Source organism: Trachurus trachurus (genome assembly GCF_905171665.1).
Source record: "Trachurus trachurus genome assembly, chromosome: 8".
Taxonomy (NCBI): Eukaryota; Metazoa; Chordata; class Actinopteri; order Carangiformes; family Carangidae; genus Trachurus; species Trachurus trachurus.
Genome location: NC_139905.1, coordinates 676,168 through 695,950, shown reverse-complemented (window position 1 = coordinate 695,950; position 19,783 = coordinate 676,168). Strand labels below are relative to the sequence as shown.

General features: G+C 41.0%; 1 protein-coding gene across 4 annotated transcripts in view; it reads left to right on the top strand.

Moving 5' to 3' along the window:
• The window catches only part of arhgap27l (Rho GTPase activating protein 27, like), a 166,126-nt gene extending 148,037 nt beyond the window's left edge, over nucleotides 1-18,089 (top strand). For 3 of the 4 annotated variants that reach the window (XM_083976478.1, XM_083976479.1, XM_083976476.1), the window contains 7 exons: nucleotides 528-603; nucleotides 1,237-1,353; nucleotides 2,033-2,131; nucleotides 3,274-3,351; nucleotides 11,766-11,900; nucleotides 13,585-13,690; nucleotides 17,708-18,088. In XM_083976478.1, the coding sequence (XP_083832604.1) occupies nucleotides 528-603; nucleotides 1,237-1,353; nucleotides 2,033-2,131; nucleotides 3,274-3,351; nucleotides 11,766-11,900; nucleotides 13,585-13,690; nucleotides 17,708-17,885 (789 nt within the window). In that variant the 3' untranslated portion in view covers nucleotides 17,886-18,088. Of the gene's footprint in view, nucleotides 1-527; nucleotides 604-1,236; nucleotides 1,354-2,032; nucleotides 2,132-3,273; nucleotides 3,352-11,765; nucleotides 11,901-13,584; nucleotides 13,691-17,707 lie in introns of all 4 variants that reach the window. The other variant, XM_083976477.1, reaches the window with a different exon arrangement.
• The last annotated feature ends 1,694 nt before the right edge of the window (nucleotides 18,090-19,783 follow it).

The following is a 19,783-nucleotide window of genomic DNA, read 5'->3' as shown; positions in this document are numbered from 1 at the left end:
CAATAAAATTAATACATAAAAATAATACATAAAAACCCAAGAAAGTGCTACTACTGCTGCAGGGTGTTAAAGGCCCTCTCAAAGTGCATACAGTAGAATAAAAACAGGTAAAAATAAGTAGACTTAAGAGCAGGACTTCCCTAGTCAGAGTTAAAAGCTAATCTAAAAAAGTGCGTCTTTAATCAATCAATCAATCAATCAATTTGTTTATTTCAGGCATGTCAATTTAAATCATCATCATCACACTTCATCTTAGTTCAAATAATACAATACACATGGCCGAAAGGTAAAGCTGATCTAGTCCCGCCCCCATTTAGCTTCGATTTAAAAAGACTGAGGTCATTTCTAGGCTAAAACACATCATGACCTCCATTACTTTTTATACGAGATCCCACCAGTAACTTTCATCCACTGACTGAGCAACAAGTGCTTTAGTTTATAAAGTTGGTCCAGTGTAAACAAAGAGCAGTAAACCACCAGAGCAGTGAACTGGGTTGACTCGTTGACTCGTCCTCTCTGTGTCTCAGGAGCAGGACCGGGACCATCTGTCAGAGGACGAGGACGACGGCTCGGACCGGGAGGACCGGGACCGCCGCAGGACCAGTAAGTCTGACTGGTTCTGACTGGTTATAACTGGTTATAACTGGTTCTGACTGGTTCTGACTGGATCTGACTGGTTCTGACTGGATCTGACTGGTTCTGACTGGATCTGACTGGTTCTGACTGGTTATAACTGGTTATAACTGGTTCTGACTGGTTCTGACTGGATCTGACTGGTTATAACTGGATCTGACCGGTTCTAACTGGTTCTGGCTGGTTTTAACTGGTTCTGACTGGTTTTAACTGGTTTTAACTGGTTATAACTGGTTATAACTGGTTTTAACTGATTCTAACTGGTTATAACTGGTTCTGACTGGTATTAACTGGTTATAACTGGTTTTAACTGGTTTTAACTGATTCTAACTGGTTTTAACTGGTTCTAACTGGTTATAACTGGTTCTGACTGGTTCTAACTGGTTATAACTGGTTCTGACTGGTTTTAACTGGTTCTAACTGGTTCTGACTGGTTTTAACTGGTTTTAACTGGTTATAACTGGTTTTAACTGGTTTTAACTGATTCTAACTGGTTCTAACTGGTTTTAACTGGTTCTGACTGGTTATAACTGGTTCTAACCGGTTCTGACTGTATCTAACTGGTTCTAACCGGTCCTAACTGGTTCTACCTTGTGGTCCTAGGCGGTAGAGGCTCCTCGGGTCCAGACTCGGAGCAGCGGCGGGTTCGGACCAAACTGCGTCGGTTCCTCCAGCGGCGGCCGACGCTGCAGAGCGTCAAAGAGAAGGGTTACATCAGAGGTGAGACCGACCAATCACACGCCGTTTAGACCATAGTATCTATAAGACTCGATGAGTCACCTGACGCTGCTGACCAATCACACGGCGGCGCCACACGGCCGCCATCTTGGCTCGGTCCGCTCCCTCTGCTTCATGTTCTACTGAAACAACCAGAACTGGATCAGAGGTGGTTGATGGCGGTCGGCATCGATCTGAAACGTTTTACTGTCATTTTTCTCAATTGTTTACACACATTTTCTGTGCAGCTTGTTTTAGACACTTTTTACTTCTTTCAAGCTGATTTTCACTTGAAATAAGTAGAAAAATCTGCCAGTGAAAGTAAGTTTTTTGTGTTTGTAATAAGAAAGAAAAACTTGCTCCACTATCAGATTTTTCTACTTATTTCAAGTGAAAATCTGCTTGAAAGAAGTAAAAAGTGTCTAAAAACAAGCTGCTTTTTATGTGATGATTTTGTGATGACTTTATTTTAAGTAGAATGAGATTTGTTTTGACTAGAAATAAGACAAATATTCTTGGTAAGATTTTTAGGTTTTGCAGTGTAGAAGTTGAGGTCATTGTGTCTCAAGTTCCAGTAACTGTGTGTAAACAATTGAGAACAACTGTCAGCAACGTAACAACATAATGAACTGTGATGATTAATAACATGTGACCCCCCCCCCCCTCCTCCTCTGTTGCCTAGACAACGTGTTCGGCTGCCACCTGGACACGCTGTGTCACCGTGAGAACAGCACGGTGCCGCGCTTCCTGGAGAAGTGTATCAGAGCGGTGGAGAGGAGAGGTACACACACACACACACACACACACACACACACACACACACACACACACACACACACACACACATCCTTGTAAATCTATCTTTGTGAGGACATGTCATTGACATAATGTATTCCCTATTAGTGGGGCGGATTAGCTCAATATTTTACACCAATCGTTCACTTTGTGATAAAAGCATGAAATTTGGTGGATGTGTTGGTGAATATGTTTCAAACAAATCTGGATATTGGGCCACCTCAAAAGCGCCCCCTAGTGGCCGTGGCAGCCATTTGTTACGCGAATAAATGAATGATGAATATAAACTGCCCTTTTAATAATACCAACTGGTGATGTATTGTATATTGTTGGAAAGCCTGATTAGTCACCTTTACAACGAGGTACAGCTTGTAAGTATTTTGCGTTCATGGAATGAGCAACGGGGCTAAACGTGTGGATAGCGCCCCCCAACAATGTGCATCCCCTGTGGGGCAGATTAGCTCAATAAATCACAAGAATTGTTGATTTTGTGACAGAAGCACAACATTTGGTGGAAACGTGGTTTTTAAGGACCCTTAAGATGTCTACTTAAGATTTTTGCTTGTTGCCCGGGTCAACTAATGTCACATGGGAGTTTTTTCGGTGGCCATTTTGAATTTATGTCCGCACGAATGGCGAAAAGGCCAATTTTCATAACTCCTAAACCAGACATCATACAAAGACAAATGAACACACTTTTTCCAATAATTATGACACTATAATACATAGTTGGTATTATTAAAAGGGCAGTTTTTATTCATCATTCATTTATTCGCACAACAAATGGCTGCCACGGCCACTAGGGGGCGCTTTTGAGGTGGCCCAATATCCAGATTTGTCTGAAACATATTCACCAACACATCTACCAAATTTCATGCTTTTATCACAAAGTGAACGATTGTTCAGCTAATCCGCCCCAGCCCCTTACCCTAACCTTAACCATCCAAAACAAATGCCTAAACTTAACCATTACTCTGAACCTGTGTTTACCTGTGTGTGTGTGTGTGTGTGTGTGTGTGTGTGTGTGTGTGTGTGTGTGTGTGTGTGTGTGTGTGTGTGTGTGTGTGTGTGTGTGTGTGTGTGTGTGTGTGTGTGTGTGTGTGTGTGTGTGTGTGTGTGTGTGTGTAGGTCTGGACGTGGATGGGATCTACAGAGTGAGTGGGAACTTGGCCGTGATCCAGAGGCTGAGACATAAAGCCGACCACGGTAAGAACCACCATGATGAAGATGATGTCATTCAATTCAGTTAATACAATCACATTCACATTACAACACATTTACAACACATTACAACTGCGGTTCACAGTGGGGGTTAAAGTACTAGAGTTGGGCAATAAAGTACGGAAGTGTATTGCATTCACTTGAATATTTTTTTTTAAATCTTGTTTTTTCTGAGTAATTTTTTTTCCTGTTTTTCTGGCTATAGTATTTTTTTTTCAGTTTTTCGTCTATTCCTCATTTATAAACAGTCTATGGTCTAGTCCAGGGCTATTCAATTACAAATTCAGTGGGGCCAGATTTTAAAACCGAGACCTTAAAGCAGAAGTAAGTGGTCCGGTCGTTTTCGCTAATGCTGCGTTCCAGGCAGGCTTTTGAAATCGTAAATTACAGCTTCAAGTCACGACTTACGACTTTGTAGCGTTCCAGGCAACCCACTGGTGTTTTTCCGACCTGTTTTACTGGTGAAAGTCACTATAACGGCCACTCGTAACTTCTGACCCGTGAACTCGTACCAGATCGAACTGGTACCACTTCACAGGTCGGAAAAATACGAGTTTCCTTGAACGCACCATAACAGTCCTCGTCCCTACGTCACCACATTCACGGCGTTCCTTGGCTGCACACACAGCCCTGCATGCCGTTCTCTCTCCTCATTGGATAAAAACTGTAGGATACGATAAATGTTTTCTCCTGGGCTCAGAGCAGAGCAGAGTGACTGACAGACCCGTGTTTCAGACCAAACACTCTATGTAAGTGATTGCTGTCGGAAGATATAACTATTTAAGACTTATATTAACACAAATATATCACTTACTTCTGCTTTAAGCTGGGCCGGACATTTTCAGCGGTCAAGAAGGTTATGACAAATGAGGGGCATTTTTAAAACCCAGCATTAGCTATTAAAAACAAATCTACACAGCCAGAAAAAAGAGAATAAGTCAATAAAAGTAGTGATAGTAGTAGGCTAGTAAAGGTGTAGCTGTTAAAGGTGTACAGAAATGGCCGTTTGTCCTGTTTGTCGCGCCGAGTTGTCACGAGCTGCAACACGAGTTTACCCGAGTGAGGAAAACGAATTTGATTGGTCGTTATCGAGCGGGCGGGATATTCAAAGCTTGGGGCGAGACCGAGCTCCATGTGTGTGTGTGAGTGTCTCAGACGTTTGAATGACGGATGACGGATCCAATATCAGTGGCTGGTGAATCGTGTACAGGCTGACGTATAATCCGTGCGCCTGCATTATCCAATGCAAAAAAAAAATACACACTTTCATCCCGGATTTACTCAAAAATAGAATTTTGCACAAAGTTTGGCCTACAACGTCTGATAGATGAGTTATCACATTAATTTTATGACCCAAAGTGGGCTCAAATTCAATTTTCTTTTCTGTACACCTTTAATGCTTTGAATTGGAGTTTTTTTTTAGGCCTAAAGATGAACAAAGATTTATTTTCTAACATATTTTGATTGGTGAAAAACAAGGAGCAAAAAGCCATTTGGGGCAAATTACTCTGGGAAAGTATTTGATTACGGATTATTTCTTTGAAAAGTAGCTATCCTAATCAAGTTACTGTTATGATTCCATTGCAAGTATTTAGTTGCGTTAAAATTAAATTATTGGTTACTTCATTCCCTCAAAAAGAAAGAAAGAAAGAAAGAAAGAAAACAGCAGAGCGTGGCGTGCTGTCACTGCGTGGACGGTGTTCATGTGTGGCTGAAAGGAGTGGAGAGACTGGTGGAGTATTAACCAGCCACCACGGTTTATTGTTGGCTGATGGGAGGGCTGAGGATCGGTCAGCTGCTCTCCAGAAACACCGTGTCGTGCCCCAGCGGCCCGCTGCAGTGTGAGGTCCGTCGGTCCGGCAGACGGGGAGACTTGTCTCTCGCTGACCTGTAGCACCACAGGACCACGGAGGACAGCCTCGGCCTCGGCCTCGGCCTCTGCGTCCGCCGCGGTGAAGCCTCCCGCTCCGTGACGAGCGGCTATGGCCCGACACGGCGTTTCTGGAGAGCAGCTGACCGACCAAGCCTCGGTTCTACCGGTAACTTTCAAAACAACGCACTGACTGGAGTTGCGGCAAGATGGCGGAGGGAGCAGACGCGCTGTAAACTGCTCCGAGTGGCAAAACCTTAAAAAATGTAAATACGAACTCAAAACTCACAAAACTCATCTCTGTTCGATGCGGGAAAATACCCAAGTCAAGTTAAGTCAAGTCAAGTTAAAGTCGCTCAACTTCCAGTAAGTAATCCCGGACATCTAACAACACAAAAGGCTACATGGCTAAAGCTAATGTCAACGCTAAACCTCGTGCTCTCCAACAACACGAATACTGCGGTCCAGGAAACATGGAGACAAACGCCAAAGGCACAAAAAACTATCTAACATCGCCTTCTAAGCCACCAACTCCGCAGAAAAAACCAAGAGGAGAGGAAAACATGCTTGCAGGAGCCCGTGCAGACGATGCTTCAAACGCTGCTATCCTGGCTGCAATTGGGACACTTCAAAACATGATGGAGGACTTCAAAAAAGAACAAAAACAAAACACAGTCACCATGGCCAGCATCGCAAAATCAGTTGAATTTAATTCGGCTGAAATCAAAGAATGCAAAGAAAAAAACAAAGAGTTGGGAATAGAAATGAAACAACTCAAGAAGAAAAACACAGAGCTGGAAATGAGAGCTGCAGAGTTGGGGATGAAAACTGCAGAGTTGGAGAGATACAAAAGAAGATGGAATTTAAGACTAAATGGCCTGTTTGAAGAAAAAGAGGAAAACACACGTCAGATCATCAAGGACATCATCGGAAAGATTGTGCCACACTGGAAAGAGAACATGGACTTCATCATAGACTCTGTGCATCGTCTAGGACCATACAACACCGACCGTCCTCGCCAGATCATCATGCAGTTCACGGGGAGACACTTCAGAGATGAACTCTGGCGTACTACCAAACATCACTCAGTCTGCAAGGAGCTCAACATCCGCTTCGCAGAAGATCTCACCAAAGAAGACAGAGAGGCCCGAAGAGCTGTATGGCCAAAGATTGAACAAGCAAGGAAGGCAGGCCATAAGACTATATTCCGAGGCCCCCATGCCTTCATCAATGGACAGAGAGTCACACCATGATCAAAGTAACAGGGGATTTTTAATCCTACAAGCAAGTGAGTTTTGATAAGCAATTGACACGCTTAAGGTTTTGCTACCATAATGGGTTAGTATCCTTATATAACACCGTATTCTTGTTTCTAAAACAGTTCAGTTAATTCATCTCATTTTTTGTTTGTTTTGAATCATATGTTCCAGTTAAAAAATGATATTTCTCTAATGTCTGTTAATGCAAGGGGTCTAAGAGACATGACCAAAAGAAAAAGCTTTTTTTTATTTTGTAAAGGGAAAAATGCTAATGTTATTTTTTTTACAAGAAACGCATTCCAAGATAGAAGATATAACTTTCTGGTCTAAACAATGGGGAGACGAGGTTTATTTCAGCCATGGTACTTCAAGATCAGCAGGAGTCGCCATCCTGCTAAAAAATTTCAAAGGTCAGGTTATTTCTCATATGGCAGATGTTAATGGTCACTGGCTAATGCTCATACTAACCCTTGATGATTTCAAATTCATCTTAATCAATATTTATGGGTACAATGGAAGCACTGAAAATAAAAACCTGTTAGAACAAATTGGCTTACAATTAGCTAATATGAAATCAACATACTCAACTGATAACGTTATAATAGGTGGAGATCTTAACTTAGTCCATGATGAATTCTATGATAAATTTCCTACTAGATTCTCTGCAAGTCATCCAAACAACACTTTTATAAACTTCTGTAATGACCAAAGCTTAACGGATGCTTGGAGACACTTAAACCCAGGAATACTTAAATTCTCATGGTTCAACTCCAAATATAAATCCAGAATTGACCACTGGTTAATTGCAACCCACTTGCTATGCTATGATATCAGCTCTGATATATCTGCTGCTCCACTTACTGATCATAGTGTTATCTATCTATATGTGAAACCTAACAACAGTAGAACTTGTTCAAACAAATATTGGAAATTTAACTCTAGCCTAATCAAAAATAATGATTATTGTCAAAAGATGAAATCACTAATTACTGAAATTGTAAACTTGGAAGAACTAAGAACACCTGTTAAAAAATGGGAATTCCTTAAATATAAAATACGCCAATTTTCCATTTCATTCAGTAAAAAAATTAAAAAAGAATTAGAGAAAAAGGAACTAGACATTATCAAACAATTAAATGTTTACTGCAATAAACTCAACCCTACTGAAGACGATAAACAGAAAATACTAATTCTTCAACCTAAATTGGATGAAATGTATATTCAAAGAGCGCAAGGGGCTTTCATTAGATCGAGAGCTAAATGGATAGAGGAGGGGGAAAAAAATTCAGCATATTTTTGTGGTCTTGAAAAATGGAGACAAAAGAAAAATAGCATCAGTTCCTTGATAGTAAATGATATAGAAATCACAGAACCAAAATTAATCTCCTCAGAAATCCTCAAATTCTATAAACAGCTTTATAGCTCTAAATTCTCGAATGAAGACTGCCATACATTCTTAAAGGATATAGAAAAATATATTCCCAAAATTGAAGATATCTTTAAACAAACATGTGATAGTCAAATAACAATTACTGAACTGGACAAGGTAATTGGCCGCCTGTCTCTTAACAAGGCACCAGGTTCGGACGGACTCACAGGAGACTTTTATAGACATTTCTGGGAAGATATTAAAAAACTACTGCATCAAGTATTCCTTGAAATATTTGAAACTTGTATACTTCCACCCACAATGAGACATGGGCTAATCATCTCAATTCCTAAACCTGGCAAGGACCCCAGATTCATAGAAAACAGAAGGCCTATTACTCTTAGAAATTCTGATTATAAATTACTCACGTACATCTTCACCACTCGTCTTCAGACAGGAATCTCAGAGCTTATTGCAGAAACACAGTCTGGTTTCTTAAAGGGAAGATCAATCCACAATAATATACGGCTGGTAATGGACATTATTGAATATAGAAATCAAATAGAACATGATGGTTTTCTTCTCTTTTTAGATTTCTATAAAGCGTTCGATTCCGTAGAGCACCCATTTATCTTCCAAGTTCTTGAACATTTAGGTTTCGGAGTCAAATTTAGGAATTTAGTTAGTGGATTATATCAGAATATCAACAGCTGTGTCATGCTACCTTGTGGAGCCACCCCCAGTTTTAATGTTAATGTGGGAATTCCACAAGGTTGTCCCATTTCACCATATTTGTTTATATTAGTCACAGAAATGTTAGCAATTTACATTAAAAATTGTACTGAAATTAAAAATTTAAATGTCTTAGGTACCGATATTGTCATCAGCCAACTTGCGGATGACACAACGATATTTGTACAAGACAGACACCAAATTCCAATAACAATAGAAAAAATAAAAAAATTCTCCAAAGCTTCAGGGTTAACATTGAACTTAAATAAATGTGAACTATTTGCAATTCATGATACAACTCTAAAAGACATCTGTAACATCCCAATCAAATCAGAAATTAAATACCTCGGAGTACACCTTACAAAAGACCAAAAACAAAGTCAATACTTGAATGTAGAAAAAAAAATAAAAGAAAGTAAAGCCAAGTTAAATTTATGGCTCCAAAGAGACCTCTCAATACTTGGCCGAATTTACCTTACCAAGATGGAATGTCTATCAAGATGCATTTACCCAGCCTACTCTAATGCCATTTCAAATAAATTAATCAAGTCTATTAACCAAATTAATCTGAATTTTATTTGGAGGAACAAGCCACACTATATGAAAAAAAGTAATATGGTTAAAGAAATTAAAGATGGTGGTTTAAAAGTTATTGATTTTGATTGCCTCAATGGAACCTTAAAAATCAATTGGTTGAAATCTTGGATCAAACATAGCAACTCATTTTGGTACTGTGTTCCCAATTCCCTGTTCAATAAGATCGGAGGTTTAAAATGTCTTCTCATGGCAGACTTCAACATCAATAAATTGCCTATATCATTGTCAGAGTTTCATAAACAAATTCTATTATATTGGAAAATGTTATATGTGCATAACTTTTCACCCCACACTACTATGCTTTGGAATAATAGATATATTTTATACCGAAATAAATCATTATTCTATCAGGAATGGTATGAGAGGAAGGCTATATGGTCTGTGGTTGACTTAATGGATACCAATGGTGATCTCCTAGATTATCAACAATTTTGCACTAAACATAAATTCAACCCATCCAAAACAGACTTTATTAAATTACAAAAAGCACTTCCTCATGGATTTGTATTTCTAACAAAAAATATATTGGCCCACCAACCTATAATACCACAACTGGGCCCATTGTCAGTACAGGGGATTTTAATCCTAGACAAAAAATGTAACAATCATTTTATAAGGAACTGCCTCACGGAAACACTGTTCCCCGGCAGACAAAACAAAAATAATATCCTACATAAATTTGATAATAAATCAATCGATAAACTAAGAACAATGTACCTAAAATTTCCTATACCCCCCAAAACGAAAGAAACACACTTTAAAATTATGAACAACATTTATCCTTCTAAAGAATTACTTAGACTACGCTTTAATATCGATGACAATTTATGCACATTTTGTGAAAATGACATTGAAACCACGGACCATATCTTCTTCTCATGTGATATAATACAAACCTTCTGGATTGACATCCACAATTGGATCAAACAAAAAATAGTATTATTTCCAGCTGCTATCTCTCGTGATGATGTCACTTTCGGTATGATCTTACAAAACAAATATGATGAACTCTGTTGCAATTTAATTCTTTGTCTAGCTAAATTTTTCATCCACAAGAATAGAGTTATGAAGTCATCCCCAAAATGTATTGTCTTCATGAATGAATTTAAATTGTACATGAAATCACTAAAACTTGTAACAGAAATAAAGGCACAAAAACTATATGATAATTTAAAGAATTTTCCCACTGAAATGAATAACTAAAATTGATTTGAATCCCCCTTATGAAATCAATGTTTATTCTATTTTATATTTAATTTATTTTTTGACTATTTATTTTGAGATGTTTATTTTAATTTTAATTTTATTTCAACTGCTCTAAATGTATTTTGTAGAAGCACTAATGTGTATGTTCCTATTGTGAATTAACTTGCACTAATGTTGAATGATGTTCATCTGGCATTCCCTTGACACTTATGGTATATGCACTATGAAAAATGCCAGTGTTGTTTATTTTTGTACTTTTTCAATAAAAATTTGAAAAAAAAAAAAAAAAAAAAAAAAAACAACGCACTGACTGGGTGGGTGGGTTGTGTGTTGCTAGGCTGCGTTGAGTGGTGCATTCACTGTCTGGACTGCAGTAGGAATTTGGAGTTCTCGCAAAACGTGTTTCCCTCTGTGTCTTTTTTTTTTTTTATTGGGAGGGGGGGGGACCACGAGCCGGGCCACTCGGACATTGGGTCGGGGCCGGATGTGGCCCGCGGGCCGCCAATTGAATAGCCCTGGTCTAGTCCTTCCCTGCTACATTGAGCAACAGGCAACAGACAATAGAAGGATAAAGTCTAAAACATATCATACCCTGTGTGCCTTAATTGACCCGGTGGGGTAGAAAGTAGAAGAGCAGGCGTCACCATAGATGGGAGTCTTGCAGGTTGGATGTTCTCGCAATATTTTGAAGTATCTCAGAGAAAAAAATTAGCACGAAAAACAGAAAAAGTTACTCAGAAAAAACAGATATTTTTTTATTCAAGTGAATGCAATACGCTTCCATAATAAAGTGCTGGAGTCAGTTAGTTAAAGCAGAAGTCAGCGATCCGGTCGCTTTGGTTAATGCTGCGTTCCAGGCAGGCTTTTGAAACCGTAAATTATAATAATCTATCTATCTATCTATCTATCTATCTATCTATCTATCTATCTATCTATCTATCTATCTATCTATCTATCTATCTATCTATCTATCTATCTATCTATCTATCTATCTATCTATCTATCTATCTACCTACCTACCTACCTACCTACCTACCTACCTACCTACCTACCTATCTATCTATCTATCTATCTATCTATCTCTCTATCTATCTATCTATCTATCTATCTATCTATCTATCTATCTATCTATCTATCTATCTATCTATCTATCTATCTATCTACCTACCTACCTACCTACCTACCTACCTATCTATCTATCATCTATCTATCATCTATCTATCTATCTATCATCTATCTATCTATCTATCTATCTATCTATCTATCTATCTATCTATCTATCTATCTATCTATCTATCTATCATCTATCTCTCTCTCTCTCTCTACCTATCTATCTATCTATCTATCTATCTATCTCTCTCTGTAGAGGAGCAGCTGGACCTGGAGGACGGCCAGTGGGATGAGATCCACGTGGTGACCGGAGCGCTGAAGCTCTTCCTGAGGGAACTCCCCGAGCCGCTGTTTCCCTTCAGCGTCTTCCACAAGTTCATCGCTGCCATCCGTCAGTCACACACACACACACACACACACACACACACACACACACACACATCTACACACACACACACACACACACACACACACACACACACACACACACACACACACACACACACACGGTGTCAGAGTGTTGTTGCTGGCATGATCTGATCTCACCAAGTAATTAACAGCCCAGGAGCTGTTCTAACCAACCGGTTGGGTTTAGGGTTACAATCCTAGCCTGTAGTCAGAACGGCCGTAGCACCGTGACGTCACCCATTGGTTTGGGGGAGTCTGTTTTGTGTCTCTACTACGGGGGTTTGAACCGCGCCATGTTGGATTCTACTTGCCATATTTGGAGCGGTGCGGCCGTTAGCCGGCCGAGGGCCCGCCCACTGGCCTCGGAGCAGCGGTCTCTGGACCTGTCACTCAACGTTTCTGCTCCCTAATTGGCCAGAACTTTAAACCTAATAACAGTCAAACGGTAGAGTTAAACCCCTCAGAGTTTTAACCTAATAACGGTCAAACGGTAGAGTTAAACCCCTCAGAGTTTTAACCTAATAACAGTCAAACGGTAGAGTTAAACCCCTCAGAGTTTTAACCTAATAACAGTCAAACGGTAGAGTTAAACCCCTCAGAGTTTTAACCTAATAACAGTCAAACGGTAGAGTTAAACCCCCTCAGAGTTTTAACCTAATAACAGTCAAACGGTAGAGTTAAACCCCTCAGAGTGTGTGTGGGGGTAGAAACTATCGATTGAGACCAGAAAACGTTCTGACACCAGGCTTTTAACATGTTTATTGAGGATGTAAAGTGGGTGATTTTAACATGGGGGTCTATGGAGAATGCTGCTTTCTGACACCAGCCCCCAGAGGAAGAAGAGGGGATTGCAGCTATTTGAACGCGGAAGTGACTTCACTTCTCAGACCCACAACTGCCCCCTTGGTTACACCCCGTCCTGACCTACAGCGATGCGACAGCGACGTGAGCGAGCGAGGAAAAGTGATTAGAGTGTGTTACTTTTCAATCAGCCTGTCCTGACGCCGCAAGCGATATGTCGCTTGCGGCGTCAGGACAGGCTCTATCTGGACGACATTTGGCAGCGGTGTCCCGCCCCTAAACACTTCTTATTGGTTGATAAGTCCACGCTGCTTCCTGTTGACAAGCTAGTTATCAGAGAGAGGAGAAGATGAGAGGAAACAACAACCAGGAAATGCCAGGAATCTCAGAATAGCGCCGCAAGTTTGTGTAGCTACGTCCCTCGATAATTTGATTGGTTTGGATTCTGGACCAATAGAATATACTCGCCACAAAATCGTCACGCTGCATAATCAGGACACCTTCACGTGAGTTTTCGTTGCCGCTTCGCTTGCTCGCTGCCTGTCAGGACGAGGTGTTAGGATTAGGGTTAGTCCTGCACAGACAAAAAACTTGCTTTCACTGGCAGATTTTTCTACTTATTTCAAGTGAAAATTAGTTTGAAACAAGTGAAAATGATCTAAAAACAAGTTCATTTTTAGGTGATGAGTCTTATTTTAAGTGGAATGAGATTAGTTTTGACCAGAAATGAGACATTTTGACAAGAAATAAGACAAATATTCTTGGAAAGATTTAGAGTTTTTGCAGTGTGGGCTGTTGTTTCCTTGGTGATATCAGACCGTGTTGTTGTAGCTGTAGCTGACCCCCCCCCCCCCTCTCTCTAACAGAGGTTCCTGACTACAGCCTGAGAGTCTCCTACATGAAGGACCTGGTCCAGTCTCTGCCTCTGCCCAACCACCACACCATGGAGCTGCTCTTCAGACACCTGCGCCGGTCAGTACCAGTTAGAGATGCGCGGATAGGCAATTATTTCATCCGCAACCGCATCACAAAAGTCGTCATCCACCCGAACCAACGTTTTTTCAAAACCACACCCGCCCGCCATCCGTCCGTTGTTGTAGGCCAACATCTAATATGGATGAGGGGGGTCTGGCCTGATGAGTTTCACTTCTACCACGCGCTGCTGTCATGCAGAGCGCCTCTCTCTCTCTCTCTCTAACGGAAACAGAGCGCTATGCGGAGATGAACGGAACGAGCCAAAAGCCCAAAATCTATTCCTGACGTCCGCACTCGATATAAAGTCGATTTCGGTTTCATTCATCCACGTTTTGACAGACAACACAAACAGCCAGTGATAATGAGTTGCGCCGGACCGACAGCCATGTGGCTCAGCAGCCAGGTGACGCACACAGCACAACAACACAGCGCAGCAACATGTGCAGGCTGCTGCAGCAGTGCACGTCAAAGGGACACCGCCGAAAATAAAATGAATATGATGCACGTAGTTTTGAAATTGTTTTTGCGCATGCTTTCATCCATAAAATGACCAAAACTGAATACTATAAGCGGATCTCTTCATCACTATAACAAATTATTTAAACAGCATTTGTATAGAAATGATTCCGTCCCAAGCCTTTTGATCCATATAAGCGGTTGATTAGGCCAGCGTTTCTCAAACTTTTTTCAGTCAGGGCACCTTTCAAAAGTGCATAAAATCTCACGGCACCCCTGTGTAAAATATAAATCAAAATGACACTGCATAGCCTAAATGTAAATGTCCTGTTTATTTAGACGGGACAGTTTTACAGTATTTATGCCTAGGTGCCTCTGTTGCCTACATATGCACACACACACACACGCACACGCACACAATAATCCGCAATGTGAGAGGAAGAGAGAAAGGTCTACATGCGCGCATGTAGACCTTTCTCTATCTCTCCCTCTCTCTCTCTCTCTCTCTGAACGTTGCCGAAACGAGCCGCCTCACGTCCGAGCCGCTTGACAAGTGCGGCGCTGTTCCAAAAGTTGAACATATTTAAACTCTGAGCGCCGCGACAAAAAAAGGAAGCTTTTTTCCGAGCTCCATAGGATCTGAATGTAAAGTAGACGCCCAGAGCGCTAAAAGGGCGTCCGGTGGACACGGCCCCTTTGCATATATGTAAAGAGAATGTATTCTTTTTTTCACGGCACCCTTGACACAGTCAGACGGCACCCCAGTGTGCCGCGGCACCCACTTTGAGAAAGGCTGGATTAGGCTACTATATCCGTGATCACTGTTTCCACTGTATTGTCATTTCCATGAAGAAAGTGTTGACTGTTGCCAATGCCCTCAGATCAGGAGTGCGTTCCTCACAAAATGAATAAGGTGTTGCCATCTCTCATGCACAGACACCAGTGGGCAATTACTGCAGTGCCTGATGAAAATTTGACTGTTTCAAAGAGTGCTGCTCGTTTTTCGTATGTGGGTAACAATATTTAACTATGTATATATTTTTCCTAATTGGTTCAACCGCCACCCGCCCGAATCTAATTAAAATATATTTTTTCGTCATGTCACCCGCCCGACCCGCGGTTCATCCGCGGACTCCGCGGTTGTGTCCGCAAACCGCGCATCTCTAGTACCAGTGTTGTGCAAGTTACTGAAAAATAGTAACTAGTTACAGTTACTAATTACTTCATTTAAAAAGTATCTCAGTTACTAACTGAGTTACTTAAACCAAAAAGAAATGCGTTACTGAGAAAGTAACTTTTTCGTTACTTCAAAACGTTTTGTTTTTTGTTTTTTTTCCAATGCTCCCACTAAATAAAGGTTGACTGAATAGGCTTTCTGCACAGCTCCACTACTTCCTGAACTTACACCAGCTCCTTTATTTCCTGTCTTGCATTATTGGACAAACTGTCATTTCTGTACTGATGCTGATGAAAAAACGCGTGTTTTTATCTGTAAATTTTACCATCATCATCATGCTGCATGATGTCATAAAGTACAGCAGCATGACAGAACTGCAAACAAATCTTGAGGATACGTCACTTTGACCGAGTTACGTTCAAGAACCTGTTTTCAGTGACGTAAAGTAAATTCACTCGAGCCGTTAGTAACGCCGTTATACTCTAACGCCGTTACTACCAACACTGGTCAGTACACACCTGGACCAGTCCAGGTTCTGGTTCTGGATCTGGGTCAGCAGTGTTGGGAAAGTTCACTTTCTATTGACCCCTTGCACGTGACGTTCCACTCGCGGTAGCTACGGACGCCATGATGGACGGCAAAAGAACAGTGAACGTCAATGTAATTGAATGGGCGCGTTATAGTTTTGTGACATACCGGGGTTGTAGGGTTTCCCCTCCTTTTCCACTGAGCTGGTTCCAGTGCTGGTTCGGAGCCAGAGCCTGACTAGCACCGGTTCTTTGCTTTTCCACCGCTTAAAAACCGGTTATTGGTTCTTAAAACTGGTCTGAAGCACCAACTCCTTGCTGGTCTAGAGCTAAGAACCGGGGGCTGGCCACTGGCAGCGGGGTTACATGAGCAACAGGACCAGTGTGAAGATATACTGACACGTTATCGATGCCATTATAAGTTAGTTTATCTACAGTGTATAGTCGATGTAAACACAGTTGAAGCTAACTAGCTGAGCTACATGCTGTGGCTAACAACAGCTAACGCTCGTATTAAACATAGCACCGTCACAACGTAGTTGCCGCCGGCGGATCGCGGCGATTACAACGAAGACGGCTTCCTGTTTTCTTTTATTTGTCAGCCGGGTTTAATCAGAGAATGATCACTAATTATACAGACGTCGGGTCAGGTCTTCAACACCCACGGGTCGGACCAGGTTTTAATTTCCAGGTCCGTTAACTGTAGTTAGCAGCAGCAGCAAAGACAGGAGCAGCTGCTGTATGGGGAGTGTGGCACTGACTGACGTTAACTCCTTAGCAGTGGAAAAAGCACAGAAAACTGAGATATTCTACGGTGAATAACAAAAAAACAAACATATATTGCAACGGATGAGTAGATATTCTATTTAAAATAAGTGATAATGCTGTGAGGTTGTAGTGTGAAGTGATCGAGCCACATTGTTGGACGGCACCATACAGTCTGTATACACAGTACATTATCACTGAGCACTTTCTGCCGTCCGTCATGGTGTCGCCTCTCGCGTCACGTTCTAATTGTGACGTAGCTGCAAGGGGTCAATATGAACTAGTTAAAGGCTCAGTTCACACATTTTATAATGAACTAGCTCAGTTCATGGTTCTACATTTTGAACTACGTTCTAAAACTGAAACAATATTTGTCTTATTTCTAGTCAAAACAGATCTCATTCTACTTAAAATAAGACTCATCACATTAAAAAGCAGCTTGTTTTTAGACACTTTTTACTTCTTTCAAGCTGATTTTCACTTGAAATAAGTAGAAAAATCTGCCAGTGAAAGCAAGTTTTTTGTGTTTGTAATAAGAAAAGAAAAACTTGCTCCACTATCAGATTTTTCTACTTATTTCAAGTGAAAATCTGCTTGAAGCTCTCTAGCTTATAGATGCCTACTACCCTTTAATTCAATATTCCATTAAATCCATTGGAGCTCTTCATGGTTTCAGAGTCATAGAAAGAAATAAGTATCCAATAATTAACAAATTAAGCCAAAAAATAAAATAAATACATAATTTAACAGCATTACAGTTGCAATCAACACCCAATCAATCAATCCTGTTCATAGCTTTCTATCATACTATGTTTTAATCTTATTCTTATTTCTAAATTGTGTTATGTTTTTGCTTTGTTTGAGATTCTCTGTCAAGCTTTTCCAAAGTTTTACTCCCACCACAGAGATACACATGCTTTTAAATGTCGTATTTATTTATTCTTGGTTGTTTTAAGTCAAGTTTCCCTCTTAGCTCATATCTCCGCTCACTTTCCTTGAACATTTTTCTTGGCTTTGTATATTATCTGTGCAGTTTTAATTTTTACTAAGTCTATGTAATGATAATAATAATGATATTTATGTGTGCAGGGTGATCGAGCACAAGGACGCCAACAGGATGTCGGTGCAGAGCGTGGCCATCGTGTTCGGCCCCACGCTGCTGCGGCCCCAGACCGAGTCGGCCAACATGACGATCCACATGGTCTTCCAGAGCCAGATCGTGGAGCTGATGCTCAACGAGTTCCACGCCGTCTTCCCCCCGAGCTAGAGGAGCCGGGGGCGCCGGGAAAACTGGACTGGACCAGACCGGACCGGACTGGACTGGACTGAACTTCAGCACCGAACCCTTGACCCTCACATACCTCTTTTCCACCAAACTGGTTCCAGTGCTGGTTCGGTGCTCACACTGCAAAAACTCAAAGTCTTTCCAAGAATATTTGTCTCATTTCTAGTCAAAACTAAACTCTTTCCACTTAAAATGAGACTCATCACCTAAGAATGAACTTGTTTTTAGATCATTTTCACTTGTTTCAAACTAATTTTCACTTGAAATAAGTAGAAAAATCTGCCAGTGAAAGCAAGTTTTTTGTGCTTGTAATAAGGAAGAAAAACTTGCTCCACTATCAGATTTTTCTACTTATTTCAAGTGAAAATCTGCTTGAAAGAAGTAAAAAGTGTCTAAAAACAAGCTGCTTTTTATGTGATGAGTCTTATTTTAAGTAGAATGAGATTTGTTTTGACTAGAAATTACATTTCTGACTGGAAATAGGACAAATATTGTTGGTTAGAACCAGAACCAGCTCGGTGGAAAGGGGGTCACAGAGCAAACAGCAGCTGGTTCTGGTTCTGGTTCTAACCCTAACCAGGTAGAACTGGACCAGCAGCTCCAACCCCGTGGCCTCTGATTGGACGACAGCCTCACAGACTCCGCCCCCTCCCTCCCGTTTCCAGGGGAACCGGTTCCGGTCCACATTTTGCACAGATTACACAGATGTTGATCAGATTTCAGATTATTATTTACGGCGTAGTAACTAGACCAATAGACCAGAGCGGCATCTTTATGCAAATGAGAATGACTGATGCATCCTGGGTAATTTAGGGGCAGCATTGTAAAGTTCAGCCTAACTGTCTTGACAAACTAAGTAACAAAAAGTTGTGTATTAACAGGCTGTTTACAGACAACACTGAGCCAAAACCTCCCGGTGATTCCACCACATACGTGTAGATGTCTGGGTCAGACATTTCTGGCCACTGTGTGGAGTCATTGATCACTGTGGGAGGCTAAAGGAGCATACCGTAGATTCATTCATTGTCATTTTTCAACATAGCGTGAACGGTGGGTTTCAAAGAGGGAGTCAGAATAATTATGAGACATAGTGCTACAAAAGAAACACAAAATAAAACATTCAGATTGATTGTTAGTTAGTCTACGCTCCATCAAAACACAAAAAGCCACTGAGTGCAATGTAAAAATGCCGGGCGCTGCCCCTAAATTACCCAGGATGCATCAGTCATTCTCATTTGCATAAAAATGCCGCTCTGGTCTATCATGTGTTGTCTGAGACCGTCGTCACGGCGATGGCACCGAGCGCTAAGCTAAGCTAGCAGGCTAACGACGAGACATTCAGGGAACCTGGGACGTCTCCTGATCAGCTTCTTGTTTCGTTTCGTTTTGTTTTGTTTTTTTCTGCCGTTGTCCATGTCCTGCTGTAACCATGACGACATGGTGACGTGTAAACACTGTTCGTTTCTATAGCAACCGACTTCATATGTATTATGACATTAAGACAGAACAAATGAGAACAATGAACTTTAATAAAGAACAACCAGATCTAATTCACTGTGTGTGTCCAAAGACGTATCTATCTATCTATCTATCTATCTATCTACCTACCTACCTACCTACCTACCTACCTACCTACCTACCTACCTACCTACCTACCTACCTACCTACCTACCTACCTACCTACCTACCTACCTATCTATCTATCTATCTATCTATCTATCTATCTATCTATCTATCTATCTATCCATCCATCCATCCATCCATCCATCCATCCATCCATCCATCCATCCATCCATCCATCCATCCATCCATCCATCCATCCATCTATCATCTATCTATCGATCTATCTATCTATCTATCACTAAAAACAAGGTAATCAG